Below are 26,282 nucleotides of genomic sequence, written 5' to 3' on the forward strand. Positions count from 1 at the left end.
ACCACATAGTGGCTCCCACTGCTCCAATGCCTGTTGGGCAGTCACAGATCAGCCCCTCCTCTCTATCACCTCCTCTCCATGCCAGTCTGCAGGACCGCCTGTTCCATATCAGAACAAGCATCTCCAGGGGCAGGCTTCACCTCTCCACTCCCTCCCCAGGCATGCTTCCCCCCTACACTCCACAGGCAGTGCTTCACCCCTCCACTCCCCAGGCAGTGCTTCACCCCTCCACTCCCTCCCCAGGCAGTGCTTCACCCCTCCACTCCCTCCCCAGGCAGTGCTTCCCCCCTACACTCCCCAGGCATGCTTCCCCCCTACACTCCCTCCCCAGGCATGCTTCCCCCCTACACTCCCTCCCCAGGCATTCTTCCCCCCTACACTCCCCAGGCAGTGCTTCCCCCCTACACTCCCCAGGCAGTTCTTCACCCCTACACTCCCTTCCCAGGCATGCTTCACCCCTACACTCCCCAGGCAGTGCTTCCCCCCTACATTCCCCAGGCAGTGCTTCCCCCCTCCACTCCCCAGGCATGCTTCACCCCTCCACTCCCCAGGCATGCTTCACCCCTACACTCCCCAGGCAGTTCTTCACCCCTACACTCCCTCCCCAGGCATGCTTCACCCCTACACTCCCCAGGCACGCTCCTCCCCTACACTCCCCAGGCATGCTTCACCCCTACACTCCTCAGACAGTGCTTCCCCCCTACACTCCCCAGACAGTGCTGCACCCCTACACTCCTCAGGCATGCTTCCCCCCTCCACTCCCCAGGCAGTGCTTCACCCCTACACTCCCCAGGCACGCTCCTCCCCTACACTCCCCAGGCATGCTTCACCCCTACACTCCTCAGACAGTGCTTCCCCCCTACACTCCCCAGACAGTGCTTCCCCCCTCCACTCCCCAGGCATGCTTCACCCCTCCACTCCCCAGGCATGCTTCACTCCTCCACTCCCCAGGCATGCTTCCCCCCTACATTCCCCAGGCATGCTTCACCCCTACACTCCCCAGGCATGCTTCACCCCTATACTCCCCAGGCATGCTTCACCCCTACACTCCCCAGGCATGCTTCCCCCCTACACTCCCAGGCATGCTTCCCCCCTACACTCCCCAGTCATGCTTCCCCCCTCCACTCCCCAGGCATGCTTCCCCCCTACACTCCCCAGGCATGCTTCACCCCTACACTCCCCAGGCATGCTTCACTCCCAGACTTCCAAGGCCAGTGGTTTCCAACCTCCCTAATCCTGCAACCCTTTAATACAGTTCCTCCCGTGTGGTGACCCCGACCATAACACTATTTTGTTGCTGCTTCCTAACTGTAATCTGGCTACTGTTATGAACCCTGATGTAAATATCTGCTATTCAGGCTCTCCTGGGGTGGCGACCCAGGGTTGAGAACCACCCGCTGTCCTAGGCAGAGCCTCTCTGCTTGTTGGGTAAGCATCTGCAGGCTCTTCCCCAGCCTCTCACTCCTCCTGATAAGGACTCTCACATCCAGGGTTTTCCTGAACAGGAGGCCTTCCCTCCGGTTCCCGCCCACCTTGTTCCCTCCGACCACCTTGTTCCCTCCGCCCACAAGGAAAGCAGATTCTCTAAGAAAAAGGACGGCTTTTGTTTTTAAGCATCAGTATCATTTCTTCCCCACACACTCATTCTTCACCCATGATAACCTGGCTGCCCCTTCTCCACTAACTGACTCCCTGCTGCACCAAGGATTAATTCAGGCAGGACTGGCTCCGCCCCAGCAGCAGAGCTCCTAAAGCCCTCTGCAAGCCTGCCCCTGGGTTTCTAGAAAACCACACTTTCCCTCCTTGCTCTCTCACATATTCATTTCCCCAGCAGTGAACTCTGAGAGTCTGACACACCGTCTGTGGCCCACTGCCGCCAGGCACACACCCGAGCATATGGAGGGCCCCAGAGCAACATCAGCTAGAAGGAATTCCGTGTCACTGTCAGTAGCTTGAAAATCACCATTTGATCCTTCTAGTTCCCTGTGACGTCCTCCGTAGACCTCAATTCTCTGAGTCCCTTGCTAATAAGTGCTGATGTGTTGTTTCTGATCAGGTCCTCCCATGGGCCTGTTCCTGTTTGTGACTTTTCTCGGAGTTTCCCTGCATCTGTGGTATGTCTGCTGAGTGCCAAACACCCTGCATGGAAAGGACAGAGCACACTTTTGAGTCTCTGGAGATGTCCCCTTCCTTCAGGGAGGACTCAGCTTCACTATGCAGGCAGGTAACCTGGACACATCGTCAATGCCCAAGCCAGCTCACTCTCCTGGTACTGAAGTGTTCAGAGCAGGACTCTAACCCCACGGAGGGAGCCCCTTTTCCCAAAGAAAGGTCCAACCGAGGCTGAGTTTAGCCAGGCAGGCTTGACCTTCCATCTGCCCCCAGACCTGTGAGCCTGGCAAGGACTCTCTGTTCATTGTCCAAGCAAACACATTGTCTCTCAACACCAGAAGAGAGCCCCTTCTGGGGTCTTTGATAGAGCTGAAGACTAGAGAGTTATAATTATAGTTTTCCTTGGTTATGATAAAAGGTAAATTAGATATGAAACTTTAGACTCACAAAAATAAGATACATGATAGAGTATTTTCTTTAAGTTTGCCAAATACAAATAGACTAGATATTGTAACTGTAATTCTTGCTTGATAACTGTTTTGTTATAAGTAATTTTACTATGTTAAAGTTAAAACCTTCCTTTTTGATTAGACAGAAAAGGGGAAGTGCTGGGGAATGTCTTTCTGTATGCTGTGAATATGTGTTGCTCCCACTGGTTAATAAATAAAGCTGCACTGGCCTATGGCAGGGCAGAATGGAGTGAGGCGGGAGATCCAGGAGGGATAGAGAGAGGAGAAAGGCAGGGTTGGGAAAGAGGCTGGAAGCCACCACCAGGAGAAGCAAGATGTGAGAGAACAGGTAATGCCATAAAGCCACGTGGCAAAACACAGATTAATAGAAATGGGTTGAATTAAGTTGTAAGAGCTAGCTAGTAATGAGCCTAAGCCATAGGCCACACTGTTGGTAACTAATACAAGCCTCTGTGTGTTAACTTGGGACTGGGCAGGACACAGGAAAACTTTCAGCTGTATCAGTGGCTCATCCCACCAGGTAGCCACCCACACCACTTCCTTGACTTGGAACACAGAGCCGGGAGTCTGCAGACCTGGATTCTGTTTGTATAGCCCAGACTAGTTTATGGTCCTGGGCCTCATCTCTCAAGGTTCCTTTAGTGTTTCTTGTGAAAAACATCTGGGATTTTCTTGCTCCAGCAGTCCCACAGTGGCTACCACACCTGCCAACTCTTACCTTACGCAATCCCAGCTACAAGCTGAGGTTCAGCCAATGCCAACCCAGACCCTATACAACTTGGCATTTCCATAGTGACATTTTAACATGGACTTAAACTATAGCAGCATGGACTGAGATTTACAAACAAAGGTTCTTATCCCCTGCAAGTGTGCCCACTTGGGCTGAAGGTCTCTTACAATGCAATATATAAATCACGTAAAACTAACAAGGACCTGTCCAGCACTCAGGCTGCAAATCAAAGTGAAAAGCCTAACCTAGTCACCGTGTGGTACCCAAGCCAAACGTGCAATAAACAGGTGTGGGGGAAGATAGGGTCAGAGCCAGCATGAGTCACAGCATGCAGAACAAGGTCTGCTTCGGAGAAGAATGCTGACGGGCTGTCAGAGGATTTATGGTCAGCTCTGGCATTGCAGAAGAAACCACGTGTTTCCCACAGCAGATGAGAGCATCAGAAGATACAAATGTTCTACTTGTTTTTCATGAAGGGTAAAATAACCAGGGGATGAAGGACAGGTTAAAGCAGAGCCCCGCTTCGTATGTGCAGGAAGACCCAAGGTATCCATCATCGCTCACAGAGAAGACCCGAGGTGTCACATCATCACTCACAGAGAAGACCCAAAGTGTCCACCATCACTTGCAGAAGACCTAAGATGTCTCATCATCATTCACAGAGAAGACCCGAGGTGTCACATCATCACTTACAGAGAAGACCCGAGATGTCACATTATCACTCATAGAGAAGACCCAAAGTGTCTACCATCACTTGCAGAAGACCTGAAATGTCTCATCATTCACAGAGAAGACCCAAGATGTCACATCATCACTTACAGAAGACCTAAGGTGTCACATCATCACTTACAGAAGACCCAAGATGTCACATCATCATTTACAGAAGACCCAAGGTGTCACATCACACTTACAGAAGACCCAAAGTGTCCATCCTCACTCACAGAGAAGATCCAAGGTGTCACATAATCACTCATGGATGTCACATCACCACTGCCAGAGAAGACTGAAAGTGTAAGAGTGTTCTTCTGCACACACTTGCTGGCTCTAGCTGCAGTTTCTTACTCTCTAATCTCTGTCTACTCCCACCCAGCAGTGCCCTGCCCTCACCCTTCTCTCTAATCTGAACAGCCTGGTTAAGAACGCCTCTTGTGTAGTATTTCTCCTTCCTTTTAGTACATGCACTCACCAGAAACCCATCAAGAGCTGTGCACCCAGGATTCATGGCCAGGCTTCTGGGTGCTCCAGCAACACAAGGGCCAGAAGCAACTCCACCATATGTTAGTCTGTACTTTTTCTAAGTGACCCCAGGTGCCACAAACAAGGCTCTAGCCAATGTTCAAACCCCAGCTCTGCTTATCTGGATGTTCAAAAGGTACCGAGGGCCCACCGTGGGCCAGACATTCTGCAGGGGAAATGAGGACACAAAGGAAACAATGATGTACAAGATGCCTGTCACTGAAAAGCTACAATTCAAAGAGCTCCTATTTCTTGTCTGCTCCAGAGACGTCTGAAGTCATTGCTGAGGTTCCTCCAGTGTGCTGACCACACACACTTGCATGGCTGTAGGGGGGCAGCCTTTCCAGGCCTCCACTTCCGTATCTGTAAAGCAAGTCTGGCAGGTGAGACCTATCTCATTACCTTGTGCAGCCACAGTGGGAGGCTTCCGGACTCGCTCTGCAGGGAGCTCTTCTGCTGTACGGCCGCCCAGCAGTATGAATCCACGAAGGCAGCCTGTCGCCAGGAGAAAGAACTTGGGGAGAAGCAGCTTATCTGGGTACCTGGGAAGAGAAGCAGATAGTTCCAAATGAATGAAGCATGGTCCTGCACCCCATCCCCACTGACTCCGGGATCTTAAGCGCTGTCCAAGTCAAAGCTTCCTGTACTGAGTCACAACATCACACACCAACTGAATACGGACATCGAAAACCTTTGACAGTAAAGGTTTCTGAATATGCAATGACCAAAAACTCCAACTCCCATGGGTAACAAATGCAAGACTTTCTGGAAGTGCTCATCCATGTAGTGCCGCATGCTTTCCCAGCCACCTGAGTTCTGAACGCACAGTGCATACTCCACACCACACAGCGCCCTGAACGCTGCCTGAAGCGCCTCAGCTCACAGCCAAGACTGTATGTCATCGTACTAGTTAGTTTTTCTGTCAGCTTGACACAAGCTAGAGTCATGTAGGAAGAGGAAGGACAGTTGAGGAATTACTTCAAACAGACTGGCCTCTGGGCATGTCTCTGGGGCATTTTCTTAATGATACGGGAAGACCCAGTCTTAATGATACAGAAGACCGGGGAGGTGCCAACCCCGGAGAGGGGGCCTGGGTCATAAGTAAGAGGTAACTGACGATGCCAGGAGGAGCAAGTCAGTAAGAAGCATTCCTCTAGGCCTCTGCTTCAGTTCCCGCTTCCAGGTTCCTGCCCTGACTTCCTTCAGTGATGGACTATGATGTAGAAGTAAATCCAATGAACCTTCTCCTTCAAGTTGCTTCTGGTCATGGTGTTTATCACAGCTCTACAAAGCAAACTGGAAGTTAGGAACTGCAGTGTTTTAACATGCATACAACGCTTTCTACTCTTGTGGAAGCATCACGGCTAAATTATGGAGAACAGACTAAGTATTGTCCTACTATCACATGTTAGGATCAAATCAGCACATGTTTGGGTTGAATTAAGGCAACAAGCACATCCATCCCATTGGTATACAACTTGCTGCCATCTTTAATAAGTAGTAAGATTTTATATATATATATATACATATATATATATGAATGGTGTTAAATAAATGTATAGTTTATGAGTAAATACTTAATTTATGCACACATTTTACATACCTACACACCTGGGTCCTCCTAATGGCCACAAGTGGGGAATGTTTAAGAAGCTTGATGTAGGTTGTGGAGCACCAGGGCAGAGGAGGGGATGACGGAGAAGAAGGAAGTAGGATACACCCCAGCACATACTAAAACTGAGCCCCGTGGAGGTACATCTCACCGACACTGGCCCTGACAGCAGTTTTGTCTCAGATGGGAGAAAATTCTAGAAAGCAATCAAGCGATCATAAAAAGAACAGGGAACAGGAAAAAGCCAGTCACCATGGACAGAAACGCTGTGTTTAGGAGGTCTAAGGAGAAGGGCATCCCATGGGTAAGCAGGCTACAAGAGCGATTCAATGCAGGTTCACACATGCATGTGGAGGTCAGAGGTCAACCTTGAATACTCCTCCTCAGGTACCATCTACCTTCACTGGGAACTGGGGCTCACAGATTAGGCTAGGCTAGCTGGCCAGCGAGGCCAAGGATCTGACACTGGCCTCTGCCTCCCTGGCACTAGGAATACAAGCATGTACCATGCCTGCTTCTTATGTGAATTCTGGGGATCAAAGGCAGATTCTCATTCCCACACAGCACGTGCTTTCCCCAGTGAGCTTTCTCCCCAGGCCCTAGGGAAAAGGACTTCTTTGTCCCAAGAAAGAGAAGTCTAATGGGGCATTGGTCAAAGATGACTAGTACACAAAGCAGTAATTTTCCATCTCTTCTAAAGAAAAAAATGGCATAAACCAAATGGTTGTCTAAATGGTTTAGATTTAGAAGGCAAATGCCCAAGACTACAGGTCTCCCAACAGGAGATGGGGCTGTGTGGGGATGAGGACAGAAGAAGTAGGTCCCACTCAGGGGTTGCTGTGAATGTGTTCCTCTGGGAAGGGACTGTGAGATGAGGCTTTGTCCACAGCAAAATGAGAAATGCATTGCTCTGCACACACAGCTGTCATGTGTGCTGGACTCTGAGCAGTACTCACTCAACTCATGTGGCCTTGGGGTCCAGCAGAGCTGAGTCCCTGGTCTAGCTCACTCCCTTGTCCCCATCAAGTGTTTATTGGACTAGGGATGCGTCACAGGCATAAGAACCAGCTGCTGCCTGGTTCCCCTTGCCTCCCCCTTTTCTCTCTAGTCCCCCCACAGATGAGGCAAGCTCTCTCCCACATCCCACGCAGGGTGAGTGGTGCTGGGTGCCTCATTGCTGGTGACTCACTTAACCTTCTAAGCCTGGGTCTCTAATGGGGATGACATTAACATCAACACTGCACATTGTTATTGGGAAGAGAGGGAAAAGAGGCAGCCAAGTGGTTACTGTCGTGCCTGGTTCTCACTGGTTGCTCTGTGAGTGCCAGGAAGCGATGGGCTGACTTTTCCGGCATTGCTTCAAAGACTACAGCAGCCCACCATGGTCTCTTCTACTCTATGGAAAGGGGGCAGAGAGAGTGAGCAGGACCTCCCTATGCCCTAGAATGTAACAGGCCTCCAGGGGTCACCAGCCCCTGGGGAAGGGATGACCCACACATTTGTATTAAGAAAAGGAAGAGAAATCTACAGTGTCAAGAGGGTGGACTTTGGAGGTGGTGATGGGGTGCACGGTAAAGGCCCTGAGCACCCCTTCTTCTTCAGCAGGTGACTTGATACCCAGACATCAAGAAAGAACTTCACAGCACGGCTTGGGAGAGATCACCCTGAAGTCAGCAGCCATTGTAGAGTGTTTTCTAGGAGGGCAGTTCCTGCCATCAAGTGAGGGTGTCAAGTGTGAGTTGGAATGGGTAGGACATTCCTAGGTTCCCCTGACCCCATTAAATTCGGATCCTGCATTTATAAACCAGAGTGTCGGGGTGCATGGGTCTCCCCACACTGTCCCTGCAGCAGTGTGACCTTGCTAATGCCTCCTGCACCATTACCTACCGAGACATAATGATGGACAGGTGGGATGAGCAGTCCCCAGGTTCTCTTAAATTTGCTGGTAAGCTACCCACTTGGGATCATCTGTCCAAATGCTCATGAAAATGGACAGTGCTGTTAGGAGTCCATGGAGGCCTGCCTGGCTCAGAACACTCCTTGGACATCACCTTTGGAGCACTCATCTCCAACATTTATGAACATTCTCCCTGAAGGAAACTGCTTCAAGCTCTAGTTTGGGGTTCAGGGGCCTTCCCCACGGCAGTAGCAGAAACTCTTGAAAAAGAAAAACATCCAGACATTTTGCAGCAAAGCTTTTATAACACAGAAAGGAGAACTGGAGGTCCTAAGGAAGACCCCTCATCTGGAGTAGAGAGACAACAGGCACTTGCAGGACACCACCAGGTCCTTCCATAGTCCCCTATTCTAAGCCTCAGTCATACAGAGAGAAACAGCCAATCCTCCTTTACCCTAGAGGGAACTAAAGCTCACCCCTCTCTGCACACGCCTCTGAACTCAGTTACTCCAACAAGCCCCCTCCAGAGGAGTCCCCACGAGGGCCTGTTAGAATAGGCTGGCCTCGGCAGGAAGCAGAAAACCTTCTAGCAAGAGTTGAGGACATTCCAGGAAATGAATGCATACAGCCCCCAGTACTTGGTGTTTTCTGCCTAGGACCCAGAAACTAAGTCCGAGAAGCCAAAAGTCAAGCTGGGGCGACAGAGGACTGAGAGAGAAAAGCCAGAGCAAAAGGAGGGCCACCAAGGAGCAGCACTGATGGGCGCCCAGCTCTGCAGCCTACATCTTTCCCCTGGGGACAGTCCGACCTGCAGGCGCCCATCAGGTCAGCCTCGGCTGTGGGCTGAGCAGCTTGGGACCTGGGACCCGACTAAAGAGCCCCACACAGGCCCTTCAGCAAGACCTGCAGGTTCCACACCACATTCAGCTGGAGAGGACACTGCAGTCTCTACGGCATGGCAGTAGTGTGATGTCCGCCACTCTGCATAAATGTGCGATCTGAACAGAAAACGTCCCGACAGGCTCAGGTATCCGTTAATCTACAGTTGGTGGTACTCTTTTGGGAAGTTCTGGACTTGGTGTTGTGGGGTCTTGTGGAGAGGTAGGTCACTGGAGTGTGCCTCTGTAGGATGTAACGGGTTCTCTGCCCCTTCCAGTCTCACTCTGCCTTCTCCCCGCCACTCTCCCACAGCCAGAGGGTCTAGCCAGGCACCCACAGACTGCATCTGTGAGACTATGAGTCCAATTACACCCATCCGTTCTGAGGGAACTGGGTCATTGGTTCTTTCGTTTGAGAAAGAATTACTACAGCACACGCAGGGAAAAGTCAGGAGTTTCAGGTTTATGCCAGGAAGAATGAAAACCACTCCTTCTGATTGGCTGAAATGCAGGGACAGCTATGGGCTTTGCACTCATGTAGCTGGCAAAATATGGTAAGGTCTTGAATGTGTGCTTGCTGGGGCTCCATGAAGGAAGTCTCACTTGCTAAGCAGAGAGCCTGAGCCACAGAGGTCTCCCATCGCCCTGCAGGTGCTTCCACCTCAAGCCCAGAGCACGATCACACCTTCTGCCCCAGCCCAGTGACCCACCGCCGTCTAGACCTACATCTACCGCGGCTGCAGCAGCACTCGCTTATGAAAAAACAGGGAGCAGTGTGGCCCAAGAAGCAGGTCCAGGGCAGGGGGACAAACGGAGCCAGCCAAGGTTTCTCAGGGACACTAACGCCAGCTGGGATTGCCTCCATCTTCGGGGGGGGGGGGGGCTGGTCTACTTCTGCTACTGCTCCCCTCTTTCTTAGTTTGTACACAATACTGACATTGAACATGACAGGAGAGCAAGGGCCAGATGGGAAGTGGGGTGCAGGGTGTCCCTCCTGGCTCCCCAAGGGAGGTGAGTTTGCTATGCTGCAAACTGAGAGGCTGTACAGAGACGTAAGAAGCAGGCCTCCTGAGGAGCTAAGGAAACGCATCAAAAACAGTGAATGTAACAAAAATTAAAACATCAGTAGAGAAATCTAGTCAGCTAGATCTTCAGAGAACTTTCAAAAAGGCGTAGGAGTCTAGGAAGTACCACACGGAAGAGACCACAGGGGGCAGCAGAGGCCTAGGGAAGTGGTCTTCGTGGTTAGCAGTTCACGCCATTCACCCACGAGGAAAGGGAGCCACAAAGACTCCTGACTACGGACAGACAGAAACTCACCCTCCCCATTTTACCAAAGAAAGAGGAACGAGAAGGCACAGGTTACTGGATAAAACTGGGTCTGAGACAGGGGACTGGGAAAGAGTTTGTGCAGGGGAAAGACATGCTGGGGCTGCTGTTCCGGGAGGCGTAAGAGGAAAACTACGTAAGTATGATTATATTGCTGATAGCTATTTTCTGCAGTTTTAAAGTCAACAAAATGTTTTCATTTCACAAAACAAAAATAATTATAATTCATTTATTGTAAATCACACACACACACACACAATGGCAGCTAATTTTTATTTCTGTCAGGCAGCATGGAAGAGGATGCTGGCTTCTTGAGTCATGCTGTATTATCTTCTTCAGTGCATACATGATTAATTTCTCATCTATTTACTGGTTTTATTTTTTTAAATTCTGTAGCAAATCCACCACCATGAAGGTGGATTTTTAAAATGCCCCGGTTGGAGTAAGACTAGGCTTAAGTAAGCCCCTCTTCATCATTTCTCCCTCAAAGATGCTGTCTAAAAGTTAGCTTTTATAATTCCTGATACAGTTCCTGTGGAGAAGGCCTTGACCATCTCCACTCCGTACTGAAAGGAAGACTATGACCATGACCAAATGAAAAGAAGCTACGGTGACTGTCCCCATTGTGAGGACAGTGTCATGAGACTCCGGCAAACCCAAGGACATTCTACACAGATCACATGGGTCTCACAGGACAGATTAAGACACTCAGATGAAAAACGCTATTTTCAAGGAGCCCCGATATAGAAAAGGGACTCACAAGCTTTGCATCCAAATGAGATGTAGTTACCCTTCCCAAGATCTCGTGCCAACGCTACACAAGCCAGAGCCTGGGGATGGGGCCTTCTGAGGGCCGTGTTCTTCCTGTGTCTAGACACCAGAGTGCAGCTAGGTCTTAGCATGCAGCAGAGGTGGCTCATGTCCACACATGAGACCGGCAACGAGAGAGAGAAATAATGAGTAGCTAGGCAGCCCAGAACCTGCTCAAACCACAGTTCCCGCGGGAAGGCCTGGAGTGCCTCTCCTCACTAACACTAGTGCAGTGCCCTCACAGAGCGAGACTGACCTCAGGAGAGGCGCCTCTGGCCACTCATCAGCCACACAGCCGGTTCTCGCCGTTGGGAATAAATACCTTAAGTACGTTCCTTTGCTTCTTAAGAGGGGATTCACCTTCTGCTCCAAAGTGTGCACCAGGAGCAAACAGTTTTCCGGAGAGGAGTGAAGCCTTACTAGGGGAGAGTGTGGGGAGCAATAGTCCGTGGGCTCTCTTCCCTGTAAGGTCACCCAGGGGAGACAGGCACTTGCCAGTCCTTATTTCCCGGTCTCCCCTCAGCAGAGCCAGGGATCCCACTCAGTGGCCTGAGCCTGAGTAGAAACTTGGAGTGTCGGCTTGTGGCAGCTCACAGGTCTACCAAGCACCCCCCACTGTGTGCCCTTCATCTCCCTCCCTCCGGGGTGGCAGGCTCCACCGTCTACCACTGCCTTTGGTTCCTGGTTCTAGCGCTGAACAGGTGCTCCTTCTGGTCTGCTGTCAGAGAGGGAGGTCAGCCTCCCAGCCAGAGCACGGTCTAGGAGAAGCTGCTCTGGGTTTCCACAGGGGAGCTAGCTGCCAGCCCTGTGAGCTCTCAGGAAGCCCAGGTTAGACCAATTTACACTTAAAGGAAAACTTTCAAAGCTATTTTCTAACTTCCTATTAAAGTTCATGTAGTAGTTTTACAAAGAGCTGACTAAACGTAGACAGGAAAAAGGGCTAGGAAGCGAAAGTCTCTCTCTCTCTCTCTCTCTCTCTCTCTCTCTCTCTCTCTCTCTCCCTCTCAAAAGACTTTTGGTTTTAAAATAAAAAAGGTTCACTGAGCAGTAGTGGTGCATGCCTTTAATCCTAGCACTTGCGAGGCAGAGGCTGGTAGATCTCTGCGTTCAAGGCCAGCCTGGTCTACAGAGCAAGTTCTAGGACAGCCAGGGCTCCACGGAGAAACCCTGACTTGAAAACAAAACTGAAGTTCAGGCAGGAATAGTGTTGTACACCTGCAATCTTGGTACTTGAGAGGCAGAGGCAGGAGGATAGTGAATTCAAACTGGCCTAGGCTACATGAAACTGTCTCAAAAAAGCCAGAAAGAGAGGGAGGCAGGGAGGCAGGGAGGGGAGTGGAGACAGATGGACAGAGGTGGGGGATGACTGATTTCCGAAGGATGGGAAAGAATTCACAAGGGAATGAGAAGCAGAGTCTGAAATGGTGCCAGCCGGAAGGGAAGGGACGGTCCCCTGACACTGCCAAGAGTGACAGCCACATCTCAGTGCAATGGTGTGACAGGGAACTACAGACCTGGAAATGCCACTTCAACTGTAAGAACAAACTAAAAATGGACGGGGCTGGGCAGCGGGACAGTTCACGGGTAAAGGCCACGACCCCAAACGACCTGAACTGGATCCCCAGACCCCAGGAAGGAGAGAACTGTAGCACGAATCTTAGAAGGTCTTATTAATAAAATCAAACCTGAGGCCAGTTACTGGGGTCAACGCTGGAAGATCAGAGAAGCAGAACAAGCCACATCCTCACCTCGCCAGTTCCTCAGCTGGTCCTCTTTCCTCAGACTGGAAGCCTCTGAGTCCTCACCCGAATGGATCTCAGCTGAACTGCTGCTCGAAAACCTGAATGCTTAACCAGCCAAATGTTCTAGCTTCTGGTCTTCACACCTTATATATCTTTCCTTTCTACCATCACTCCCTGGGACTAAAAGGTTCAGTTTCTGGGATTAAAGGCGTGTGTCACCATGCCTGGCTATTTCCAATGTGGCCTTGAACTCACAGAGATCCAGAGGAATTTCTGCCTCTGGAATGCTAGGATTAAAGGCGTGTGTGTCATCATTTTCTAGCCTAAGTATCTAGTGGCTTTTCTGTTCTCTGGCCCCAGATAAGTTTATTAGGGTACACAATATTTTGGGGAACACAATACCACCACAGAGAACTGACTCCCTAAAGTGTCCATAAGTATGAACAAGGGGCATGCGTGTGCATACACATACACATACACACACACACACACACACACACACACACACACACACCTTTTAAAAAACGTAAACTTTTAAGTCTGAAAAGCACAAAACTGGACAGCCGTTAACCTGCTGACAGGAAACAAGGGATTCTGAAGGGCTCCAGAAGTGCTCCTTAAAATCTGAATTGCCCCAGAGCAACTGCCCTAAAGAGTGGCCTGGCAACCTTGGAAGGGACCCAGGGCCCCTTTCCAGAAGGAGCCCTGACACGTATTTGCAGAGACACTACACTGGCGTCTGACTTTCCAGGGCTACTTTCTCATATGTGAAGGGGGTCCCCAGAGGCTTGTGACATGCGCATCAGAGGGATGAGCGGCAGGAGATAGGAGCATCTGGTCTGCTAGGGCTTTATACAAATGGGAACTAATGCCATTCATGCTTTTGAAGCTACTTTTTATAAAAATGTATTATATATCACATATACTAACAAGCAAAGGTGCTAGTATTATTACTTATTAAATTTCAAAGCTTTTAAATTTCTTGTAAAATGTCAAAAGCTATAAATCATAAACAACAGCTTCTTTAGAATCCTAACAAAATCCTGAGGGTAAAGTGTGCACGTGACCAGAGACTCTGCGAGCCACTGCTCCAGGGAAGTGCTTGGCCAAGGCGGCGCGGGCAAGGCCGCCCTGAGCTGATGCATCCGACAGAGCAGCTAAGGAGAGTGAGGAACAGTCCCTCTAAGAAAGTCCTAGCCCACTTAAAAAGAATGAGGTGGGGCCAGGGAGGCGGCTCAGTGGTGGGCACCCACTGCACATGCCTGAGGACCTGAGTTGGACGGGAAAGTGCCTGGCTTGCAGGCCCAGCTAGCTGGAGCCTAGAGCAGGAAGAGCAATAGCCTGCCTGCACAGATGAAAGAGGCTCACATATGCCTGCCTGACACACGTATACACACGCGGACACACACACACACACACACACACACACACACACACACACAGGCATGAGTGTGAAACCATCTCCAAGGCTCATTAAAGATAAATGAACAATCAGCAACAGTCTACATGCCTATTGTTTAAGTCTTTAATACTTTTTGCATTTGTTTATCGTGTGTGTATGTGTGTGTGTGTGTGTGTGTGTGTGTGTGTGTGTGTGTGTGTGTGCCACTGCACACATGTGGAGACCAGAGGACAACTTGAGGGCCTCAGTTCTTTCCTTCCACCGGGAGGGTCAAGGGGACGGAACTCAGGCTTTAGGATTTGCAGCAAGCTTCTTTACCTGCTGAGCTGTCTTCCTGGCCCTGTTTAAATTTTATAATAGTGTTAAAATGCTACCAGAATGATGTTTTCCCAACAAAAAGAAGTGTAACATACCCTACTCGACAGAGTAGTTACCCCTGCAAGAGAATGGGATTCGGGTGTGTACACACACCAAGGCTGGCTCTTTAACAAACACACCTCAGTACATACAGACACACAGCCTTTGGCAAAGTGCAGTTAACTGATGTGTAGTTATTTCCTCTGGACCGAAGCCCTTCCTCCAGAAGTAAATCAGGGAGGCAAGGGGGATTCACGATAAAGTTAGAAGGCCCTGCCCTGAGAGCTATAAGCAATGAACATCTGCAAGCCGAGCTGGTGTCTTAGCTACTGTTCTACTGTTGTGAAGAGACACCATGACCAAGGAAACTTTTATAAAAGAAAGCATTTAACTGGGGGCTTGCTGGCAGTTTTAGAGGGTTAGTCCATGATCATTATGGCAGGAAGACAGGCATGGTGCTGGAGCAGTAGCTGAGAGCTTTACATCCTGACCCACAAGCAGCAGGCAGAAAGGGAGAGACTGAGCCTGATATGGGGTTTGAAACCCCAAAGCCCACTCCTACTGACACACCTCTTTCAACAAGGACACACCTTCTAATCCTTCCCAAACAGTTCCATCACACGTGACAGGGAGCTATTCCCACTCACAGCACAACAGGCCAGGAATGAGGCTTTTGTCACCCACAATCCTGTATCCAGAGGCAACAAATCTGTTTACCTCTCCCCAGGACAAGTTGCACAAGAGCTGGAAAATCTTTCTAGAACTGCCACAACCGCATGGCACAGCAGGGACCTGCCTGCTGGGGCTCACAGCAAGGACACAGTGGGCCAGTCGCACTGCACTGGCAACTGCCTGCCACCAGCTGCAGCACAGGCCACACAGGCCACACAGGCCACACAGGCCACACAGGCCACACACTGACTGCACACCCTTCCAATCAGTCTTCAGCATCTGCTAACATGGAAATCGTACTTTCCTTGAGAGAACTGTCTTAGTCAGGGTTCTCTAGGGGAACAGAACCTCTAGGGGGTGAATATATGTCAGAATTTAAAATTGTAACGATGGCAAAAATCACATCTGAGACACTGAGAACATGGTGCTTGGTCCTTGAGACTGGGAGCGTTAACAGTCAGAAGAGTCCTGGAATTGCTCACTGTGGAGCGGTTACCTGCTGTCACTCAGTCCAGGGTGCCTCAGTGGTCCCAGTCTGGTGTCCCGAGCCCAGAAAGACCCAGAGAGTGGCTAGTCCAACCCCGAGGAAAGTGTGGAAACACGGTTCTAGGTGTCAGAACCAGCAGAAGCAGCAGTGGGGCAGGCCAGCTCCACCACAAGAGGGAAGACCACGAGGTCTTCTGTAAAGCTCAGAGGAGATGGGGAAAGAGACACCCAGTGAGCCCTCTCTCGGTAACAGGGCCAACTGAGGGAATCAGTGAGCCAGGTCACCTTGCCCACCCACACAGATGAGAGGATCAATGACACTCTAAGGAACCAGGAGGGGCATAAGGAAGAGAGCTTCACATCTGAACTGTGAAAGCACCCTCCACCTCCTGCCAGAGCAACTAAGGGCCGGACTATAATTAAACCTGTTGACCTGTCCAAAGGAAAGAAAAGAGCATTTGGAGGAGTGGCTTTCACATCTGTGCCCCCTGCCCAGTAGGGGGAAGCCTTCCACAGATGAACCTCTAGTAGATTCTGAGGAAGCAGCTTGCTAGCCTCCAGGCCGTCTGTGACTGTGACCTTCAGACTCCAGCCCTGCACTGCACACAAACAGTGCACAGGGCTATGACCTACGAAAGCACAGCAGAGAGGCCCTGAGAGCAAGCCAGCAAGCCGCACTCCTCCATGGCCTCCGCTTCAGCTCCGACCTCCAGGTGCCTGCCTTGAGTGCCTGCCCTGACTTCCTGTGCTGGCAGACTGTGAGGTGGAAGTATAGGCAAAATAACCCCTTCGTCCCCAAGTTACTTATGGTCATGCTTATAACAGCAATAGAAACCTGAACCAAGACAGACTGCTAAAAATTTAATCATAGTAACTGGTAGTGGCTGGTAACAGCCATGACCAAAATAAGAAGAAAAAAGAGGCTGGAGCTATATAGCTCTGTGGTAAAGTGCTTGCCTAGCATGCATGAGGCCCTGGGTTGAATCCCCAGCACTGGAGAAAAACAAACAAACAAAACCAATAAGCAGGCAACTTTAATGGCCCACTGAGGGCTTCTCCCTGTACCTCATTGCCTTTCAGATGCTTGACATGCTGTGAGCAACGGATCTAAGCAGGTGGCATGCATGCCAGGTGCAGCAGCTACCGAGCTTTGGTGTCCTCTTTCATGCTTCCCAAGTCTTCTGATTCTGATGTGAAATGCATTTAATTGACAAACCAGCATAAACCCAGCAACAGAACAGTCAGGTCCTGTATAGGAATGAATAGATCTATCCAAAGAACAGGGACCTAAAACAGAACCATCTACCCAAAGATAACTATAGGAAAATCACGGTACATCAACGGCATAGTGTCTTAGCCAGGGTTCCTACTGCTGTGCTGAAACACCATGACCAAAGCAAGCTGGGAAGGAAGGGTTTATGTGGCTTACGCTTCATCATCACTTTTCATCACCGAAGGAAGTCAGGACAGGAACTCAAGCATGGCGGGAACCTGGAGGCGGGAGCTGATGCAGAGGCTATGGAGGAGTGCTGCTTACCGGCTTTTTATCATGGCTTGTTCAGCCTGCTTTCTTACAGAATCTAGGACCACCAGCCCAGGGATGGCACCACCCACCATGGGCTGGGCTTTCCCATATAAATTATTAATTTTAAAAAATGCCTTACAGGCTGATTTTGTGGAGGCATTTTCTCAACTGAGGCTCCCCCTCTCCAATGACTCTAGCTTCTGTCAAGTTAACACAGAACTAGCCAGCATCCGAGGCTTCCCAGTGACAGTGGAGAGACATCAATAACAGTCTTGATGTCTTATTGAGAGGACAAAACAGACCAAGTGGTAAACGTAAAATAAAATCACTGAAGATGGTTAGGAAAAAAAAGAAATCGTCACCTGCTACCAGGGTGAGATAGCATTCTAGTAATAACGGAGTTGAAAAAATAAAATAGGTTTCTTTTTTAAAAGATTTGTACATTCCTCTCTCTCTCTCTCTCTCTCTCTCTCTCTCTCTCTCTCTCTCTCTCTCTCTCTCTCTCCCTCCCCCCTCCCCCCGTGTGTGTGTGCCAGGGTGGTGGTGGTGGTGGTGGTGGTGGTGGTGTGCTTCTGCACTCATATGGAGGCCGAGTACCTGATAGCTGAATGTGCAGAAGTCAGGCCTAGACAGGCCCAGTGTGTGTTTTCTTACACTTGGCTGAAACACAAACTGAGGAATGCAAAGTCATTCTGGGAGATGAGTTCATCTTTCTGGAAACTGATATTGTTCTCATCTTTCCCTCAGAGAGAGGAGAAAGGAAACATTTGTGGAGATCATTACAAGCAAACTGTACATGTCAGAGTTGAAACTGGAAAGAATTTGAGTGTCTGTCACCGGACACTGCCCAGATGATGTATGGTTGGACCATACTATGCTCCTGCGTTCATTCTGCCGTTAAGAAGCCAGGGAGGGGTGAAATGGTTCAGCGGGTAAAGGCACTTGCTTCCCAAGCCTGATGCCTCACATGAAGGAAGGAGAGAAACCCCTTTTGCAAGCTGTCCTCTTACCAACACTCATACACGTGGTGTGGCATGCATGTGCCCCCCCCACACAGATGCATTAGATACATGTAAGCAAACAAAACAACAACAATAAAAAACCCGGTGAGGTGACACTTGTGTTACGATAGAAAAAGCACTCCAAAACGTATAAGTAGAGAAAACAGGTTCTGTGGCATAGGGGGGCCTGTTTAACAAGCACAATGTACACACGTGGACGCAGAGGAGAAGAGGGTTATGAATTGACTACTTATCCTCCAGAAACACAGATGAAGTCAAACACCTCTGCAGGAGGCCCTCCCTGACCCCACAGCCTCTTCCCGGCTCTTTGATTCTGCGTGTGAGCTGAGGGTGCGCTGTTATTGGGAAGCTGATATCAGTCCATGCTTACACACACAGCCTCAGCTATTTGTAGCTACCTAAGGGACAGGATTATTGGATCACAGACCCTCCTGGTAGGAGAGGCATGGCAGCAGGCATCTCCACAGCAGTGGCAGCTCCTTGCTGACATCTCAGTGGGCTGAAAATCAGAGCAGACAGGAGAGAAGGCAGAGCATGGACCGCAAGGCCTTCTCTAGAATATCCAGCACACACAGAAGACTGACAGCTAGGTGAGAGACAGGCAAGGTGACGGCTGGTAGAGCACTGGGTGCCGACGCTCCCTTCTCCACCCCCGGTTCACAATCCCATTCCAACTGCCTTCTGCAGAATGGAAGCATTAGGATAACCACAGCAGTTGCCCAACTGAGTCCTGAGTTCTTACATTCCATCCAACTCATCTTCAAAACGTGAGCCAGGATTTGGAAGATAAGAGCATCCCTGAAAAGCTCCTTCCAGAGGGTCTGTGTCTGTCATTGTCCCCATTGTATGGTCAGTTAGGACCAGAGAGCAGCCCCAGCCCCAGGTGTCTGCAAAAGCTACCAAAGCCACCTGGATCATGGCACCCTCTACAGCCTTCAGGAATCGATCAACACAAGACTAAGCATAGAACAGGTGAGACAGGCACAGGGACAGGCTATGTGACAGGATTCCAGACAACAGAGAGAGGGGTAGTGCAAGGAGAGGGTCACTCAGCCATGCTTGGAGCTACCCAGTCCTGCCCCACACTCCTGGGACTGTCCTCTCGGACAGTGTGGTGGGCAAACTGCCTGCTTCATTGAAATGGCTCCATTTCAGGGTGATAAACACTGTGACCAAAAGCAACTTGGGAATCAAAGGGGTTATTTCAGGTCACAGCTCTGATGCCCCCTCCATCACTGAGAGAAGTCAGAGCAGGAAATCAGTGCAGAAATGCATGCAGAAGCCATGGAGGAGTGCTGCTTACTGGCTTCTTCCCATGGCTTTCTCAGCCTGCTTCCTTATATATACCAGGACCACGCACCCAGTGGAAGCACTGTCCAGGGACCTGGGCCCTCCCACATCAATTATCAATCTGGTGGGGGCATTTTCTCAGCTGAGGTTCCCTCTTCCCAATGACTCTAGCTTGTGCCAAGTTTCATAAAACCAGCCAGCACACTGGGGTTATTACAATGATTACAATTTTCATTCTCATTCCTTCTTTGGGAGGGAGGGGGTGTTTTGCCCCTGATGGCACACAGTTAAACTACACAAAATCAATCACGGATTGTGAACACTAATCTCCTAGGACTTCACTTGAGTTCATACACACACACACCTGTCTTCCCCTTAAAACTCTTGAGTCCTTCAGAAGACAAGGGCGTCTGCCTGAGTATTCACCTAAGAGTCAGGCAGCCTGGTGCTCAAGAGTTCCTGCTGCCTTATCCTGACATCACACCGGCAGCAGGTGTCACCTGGTAGCAGACTAGTGTCCAGCTGAATGGTAAATTCCCACGAGTAGAGAGAGGACCATGCCTCGAAACCCCTCCCTATCTCCCACAGTGCACAGCAGAGCGCACAGACAGCCCACAGAGCCTTGCTGGCTGGACCCACCTCCATGCCCCCCAGGATGCCTCTCACACACTGCATCCACCTGGACCTGCATAACAGACCCCAGGGGCAGGGGCCTCCAGAGTCCTTCTAGTAGGGGGATCAGCTCCTCCCTCTTGGCCTCTGCCCACACCAGGTGTCCAAGACTTGCTTTTTCAGCACAGGGACATTTATTCCCGGGGTTTTGATGCCTGGCACTTGGTTCAGCCCACGCTGGAAGGCAGAGACTATCATCAGCCCCCAAGCGACTCTGTGGTTTTCCTTTTAGCAGGATCACCCCGCCCAAGAACCAGGAAAACCAAAAGCTTACTTTACACCATCGCTCCAGCAACTTTCTGCAGCACTGACCAATTCTGCCACGTGTCACAGAACCACCCTCACCATGCGCTTTCCTAACCAAGCCCTGCCTCACTAGCACCTCTGCTCACTCAGGTGTGCAGGCTGCCTTTGTGTAAGGCCACTGTCTTCTCTCCACAGCCTGTTAAAATCTAGGTACCCAGGTGCTTCCTACTGCTCCCTCATCTCTCAGAAGGACCCCGCCTCTTCCCTCCTCCATTCTTCCCCCACCCATGCACGAGACCTCAACTTTGCCCCAGCTCAGGGCATTCACGGGCCCAGATCCCCCTACATCCAGAACCCAGGTGCCTCACTCTTACTTACTGAGTGCTGCTGTCCCCCTACATCCAGAACCCAGGTGCCTCACTCTTACTTACTGAGTGCTGATGTCCCCTCCTACATCCAGAACCCAGGTGCCTCACTCTTACTTACTGAGTGCTGATGTCCCCCTACATCCAGAACCCAGGTGCCTCACTCTTACTTATTGAGTGCTGCTGTCCCCCCTACATCCAGAACCCAGGTGCCTCACTCTTACTTACTGAGTGCTGATGTCCCCTCCTACATCCAGAACCCAGGTGCCTCACTCTTACTTATTGAGTGCTGCTGTGACCACTCTGTCAATCAACAGCCTCCCAATCCCAGGTGAGTGAGCATTTGTCTCTCTGTAAGTAATCTGACCCAGGCCCATATACCCTCAGCTCCTAGAGCCCCCCAGGAAGTCCCCTGCTCTGGGCTCACACAGCCCCCTGAGCTTCCCTTCTGAGAGAACGTAACTGTCATCTCAAAATCCTGGCAACTGTCTCATCTGGGCTTATCCACACTCCACCCACCCCGACACAGATACTCTGCAAGGTCCTGCCCCACCTGCAAGTACCCTACACTAACCTACAGTTCACATGCTCACTCAGGTTATCAAAGTCAGGATAGTTGGTAAATAAGACCACTCACTCTGCCTCACGATCCCGCCCCAAACGCTAGACTTCGGATCTCACATAACCATCAAGATGAAATGAGAGTTTTTATGAAAGGGACTAGGTCATCTCTTCATCTTTCATTCATAGCAAGGCCTAGGTGGAGGGCCTCTTCTACCTCCAAGGGCAGTTACTCCCCATTGCACACAGCCCTAAGACGGAACTCAAGTATCACTCAGAAGCAAGACAGTGAAACAGCACCCTGTACAGGGAATGCTTGTTTTTACATCCTCCCTGGAAACTGTAGGTGACTGCACAATTATTCTTGGCTCGTCTAGAGGCAACAGGCTGGACATGAACTCCAAGCCACAATCATGGGGCGCAGGAGACAAAGGAACTGTTGGGAGGATGCTAGGAGGGTCAACAGAGGTACCCAGATTGCACTCAAAATCCCGTATGACCAGGGTGGCTACATTAGAAGGGGCGTGCGGAAATGCCGGCTGTGCGCAATGAGGTCTCCCCTTAGCAGGCCCTGCCAACCCCAGACAATGCCAGCCTAGCCTAGGCTGTCCCTGCGCCCCTGGCCTCACCGATGGAGATCTCCTGAGCGAAGGCCAGCGATATGAGCAGCAGAGGCAGACCCACGGCGATGCAAGTGACCATCTTGTCCACCGCTAGCTCCAGCCGCAGCCTTGAATTTGGGCTCGGTGGGCTCCTTCAGCAAGAAGTCCGAGAACACATACTCCGTGGCCAGGTGGGCGATGGCCATGGTCACGACGCGCCGCGGGACTGGCAGCCGAGGGCAGGCGCGGGTGCTGCGGGCAGCCGGGGCCAGGCGCCAAGTCCTCGCGGTCAGCGACCGGGCGCGCGGCTTCCGCTTTCCCTTCCCGGGCTCCCGGGCGGGCCCAGCATCGCACCGCCTTGGCAGGCGCTGCTGAGACCGCCTTGTAGGGACCGCACGGGCGCCTCAGCGGCCTGGGACCGCCCCGGGCTGCGCAGGGTGCACGAGCTCCCGAGCTGCGGCTGCAGCGATCGCACCCCGTGCTCAGCCCTCGCGGGTCCCCGGCGCGCGCGCCACCAGGACTTCGGCCTCTCTGCGCGCGCAGGGGCAACAACGAGCCAGGAACAAAGCACTTCGCCCCAGCGGCCACAGCAGCCCGTGGCTGCACTGCACACTCGGCTCAGGGAACCGAGCTCTTCCGGAACCTGCTCCGGGAAACCGGGTTCCCAGGCGAGCAGTTTCCGGAAGCGCGCTTACGCGGGCCGGGTGGGCGCGGCTGCACCGCGACCCTGGAGTCCGGACCGATGAAGGATCGCCCCACCCTGTCGCCCTCAGGACAGTCGCGCCCCTCCCATCCCTGCGCTCCTAACTCTTAACATACAGGATTTAAAAATTTTTTTTTTCAGTCATTTCTGCTGGCAGTCCCTTCCCCTGAGCACGAGCTAGCCCCTTTCTAAGCCTCGCCCACCATTGTGTGGGCGTGTGATGCTGAAGATGAACCCAAGTCTTGTGCACCTCTGCCGCCTAGACAAGTGCTCTACCAGAGTGCCATAGCCCAAGATGCAATCCGGGTTCTGTAAGAGCTTCAAGGAACAGCCTGTGCCATAAAAAGTTGGTGTTGACCGAAAGTATGTGAGAGGGGGCCCTGGACCTTTCCAGAGTTCTGTAAGGGTGAGAGACAGAGAATGGGGTGAGCAGTGTGTGACTGGTCTCAAGCCCAGCCCTCTGCTCTTTCCTCTACCCTTCTGTCCAAAGCAGTGGTCAAGGCCGCAAAGGAGTACCAACTGGTGGATGTGTGGTTGACGAGCTACAGAGTTGCTTCTGAATACCTCACTGGAAGTAGATAATGAGACAGTCAAGAATGCTGCCTTGGAAGGTGAAGGGCCAGGCACGGACACCTTCTCTGGGCTGTGTACATCAGCAGGGCCTAAGGGGGTAAATCCAAGGCCTGCGAGTACCTCTCCACCGAACTAGTCCTAAGGCCCTCAGAAGACCTCCACAGCCCTGCACTGGTGAAGCTCACAGACGATCAATCCTTACCTCAACCTCAACAGTCTTCAACGTTTCCCTAACCATTGCTGTTGGCGCTTGCCCCAAGATAGAAGCCTAGAGCTACAATTTTAGCGTTTCCATCACTCTTGATAGCTGCCCCAACTAAGCCTGAATTGTTGGGCTTCTCTTTAGCACAGCTCCCCACCTGCACACCCAGCAACCAGCACCCCAGTTTACCCCACCAATGTCTAACTGCCCACAGGAAGATATCCTCCAGACCCTCCAAGCCGTTCTCCAAATGGTTGTGAAGTGTTGGGAATAAAAGTGGCATGCTTTTATTAATTTCATTCAAGTAGTCAAAAAATGAATCTGTCACTAGAATGTTTTTGCGTGGCCCGGTTTCCACTCCTCTGTCTAGTCCTCTCATGGCATGTGGGGACAGCGATAGGCCAGGCTGGTGGGGCCTGGGAGGATGAGTCTGTCTGGGGCAGGCCGAGCTGCAGTGACTGTTTTCAAGGAACCAGTAAGTCATACACGCAGTCATAAAGGCAGTTGTCCTCTTCCTGCAGGATCAACTCATCCAAGAAGGGAAATGGCCCCTCCCCCCAGTTGGAATGAGCTGGTCACTCTCTTGGTACTTGCCTCCTAACTCTCTGGCATCCAGCTCACTCTGGGCAGGTGATGGTGGTGGCTTGGATATCTGCTCTGAAATCACATATGAACTTCTGAGGTTTGAGGTTGAGTCTTGGCTGTTTTATAAACTGCCTTCTTTCCTGTGCATTGGTTAAGGCATCAATCAAAGATCGGTGAACTTAAAACCAGGAAGAAGAGACACCTGACACTGCTGTGGGGTCAAAGGTGAAAAGACCAGCACATAGTCTGAACTTTGTCAATAGACAGGAGGTAGTGTATAGAGGGAAATAATACAGACAGTTCTACTTTAAAACACTCATGCTCCTACACTGTGCTGAGGATTGGAATGGGAATTGATGTGAAGAGGCTTTCAATGTGTACATGAGAAGTAAAGAAAGCCTTCAACCAATGGTAGAAATGAATGGTACACAGGGCATGATAGTTGAGGGAACCATTTTTCTTACTCCAAAAACTCGGGTGAAAAAATTCCTAGCCTGGGCCAGCGTTCTTGGGAAGAAACCAGAAGGTAAAAACAATAAGCCCAGTGCTTGGTTGTCTCTTACATGCTGTGTGACCAGGGATGTTTCACTAGAGATCTGTAAGCCTGAACTTGTCACCCAAATAAGGATGGTCCTGTAGGTTCCCTCCAAGATTGTCCTTAGAATCAAATGGGATCTAGAGGAGTGTAGGAACACAAACTTGCAATCCTAGCGCTTGAGAGGGGAAGGCAGAAGGACCAGAGTTCAAGGTTGTCTGTGTCCACACAGTGAATTCTGGGCTGTAGTAGAATGTTATTTTAAGGTGTGTTACTTTTATTTACATTGCATTTGTTTAACTCTGTGAAGCTGTGTTACTGTGCCTGTCTAAAACACCTGATGGTCTAATAAAGAGCTGAGTGGCCAATAGCGAGGCAGGAGAAAGGATAGGTGGGGCTGGCAGGCAAAGAGTATAAATAGAAGGAGAAATCTGGGAAGAGATAATTGAAAAGAAGGAGTGAGATAAGGAGGAGGACTCTAGAGGCCAGCCACCCAGCTACACAGCAAGACACAGAGTAAGAGTAAGATTCACACAAGTAAGAGAACAGGAAAAGCCCAGAGGCAAAAGGTAGATGGGATAATTTAAAGTTAGGGAAAACTGGCTAGCAAGAAGCCAAGCTAAGGCCAGGCATTTCTAATTAAGGATAAACCTCCATGTGTGATTTATCTGGGAGCTGGGTGGTGGGTCCCTCAAAAAAGTAAAACAAGCAACAACACTGGGCAGCCTGGACTACCTGAGACCATCCAAAGAGGGGATGCCATTTCTTAATAACCTCTCCTGAATTGTACACCCTTAACATTAACAATCTCAGGACTTTGAACAAGTCAAGTGAAAACATGGGCAGTGTTGGTTTTTTTCTTCTTTTCAAAGTAGACTTTAGGTTTTGAAGTGTGTCTGTGTGTGGAAAGCAGAGGTCTAGTCAGGGATGTTCTTCTCTCATTCCCCACCCTATTTTATTTTTAAAGACAAGTTCTCCCACTGAAGCTGAAGCACATTGGGTTAGCAAGACCAGCTGACCAAGAAGCACCAGGTCCTCCTGTCTCTGCCTCCCCGGCACTGCCGTTATAGGCACGTGCCACCATGCCTGGTTCCTTTTGTTGCTGCTGGGGATGTGACCACAGGTCTTCATATTTGTGGGTCAATCACTCTGCCAATTGAGCCATCTCCCCAAGCCCAGATTTCAATTTGGTTTTAGTTTATTTTCAGATTTTCAGAAAAAGCGGTCAAAGGACTCAGAGTTCTTATACACCCTCATTCCTGTACTCAAATTCTCCTAGTATTCCATCTTGCAATAGAATTGTATGTTGGCGCCAGTAATGAGCCACTATGGAAATATTTTGTGTGTGTGTGTGTGTGTGTGTGTGTGTGTGTGTGTCTTTCACACACAGAGAGAGAGAGAGAGAGAGATTCTCATGTCCTTTGTTTTGTGATGGCACTGCCTTCTGATAATGATAAGGAGCACTTGGAGAGTAAATGACATCAAGTCTGCCCTGCCCCTACCCCTTCCTGGCAGCAGAGTGACCCAGGGTGGGTGTGGCCTTACAGCCAGCCCCGCAAACTGGTGTGCTTGCTTGACATCCTCGGCATTTGATTACAAGATCTTTAGCAATGAAAACCGTCGAAGCCAAAACAGTCCCACTCACCGGGCTGCCTGAGCTGTGTACGT

At 50.6% G+C, this 26,282-nt stretch overlaps 1 protein-coding gene across 1 annotated transcript in view; it reads right to left on the reverse strand.

Annotated features, from left to right (window-relative positions):
* Panx1 (pannexin 1) overlaps window positions 1-22,277 on the reverse strand; it is a 37,582-nt gene extending 15,305 nt beyond the window's left edge. Inside the window, 3 exon segments of the mRNA XM_059266662.1 lie at window positions 4,951-5,090; window positions 22,044-22,144; window positions 22,146-22,277. Coding sequence (XP_059122645.1) covers window positions 4,951-5,090; window positions 22,044-22,144; window positions 22,146-22,222 — 318 coding nt within the window. The 5' untranslated portion in view covers window positions 22,223-22,277.
* Between the last annotated feature and the right edge of the window lie 4,005 nt (window positions 22,278-26,282).

The sequence above is a fragment of the Peromyscus eremicus genome, chromosome 7 (genome assembly GCF_949786415.1).
Source record: "Peromyscus eremicus chromosome 7, PerEre_H2_v1, whole genome shotgun sequence".
Classification (NCBI taxonomy): domain Eukaryota; kingdom Metazoa; phylum Chordata; class Mammalia; order Rodentia; family Cricetidae; genus Peromyscus; species Peromyscus eremicus.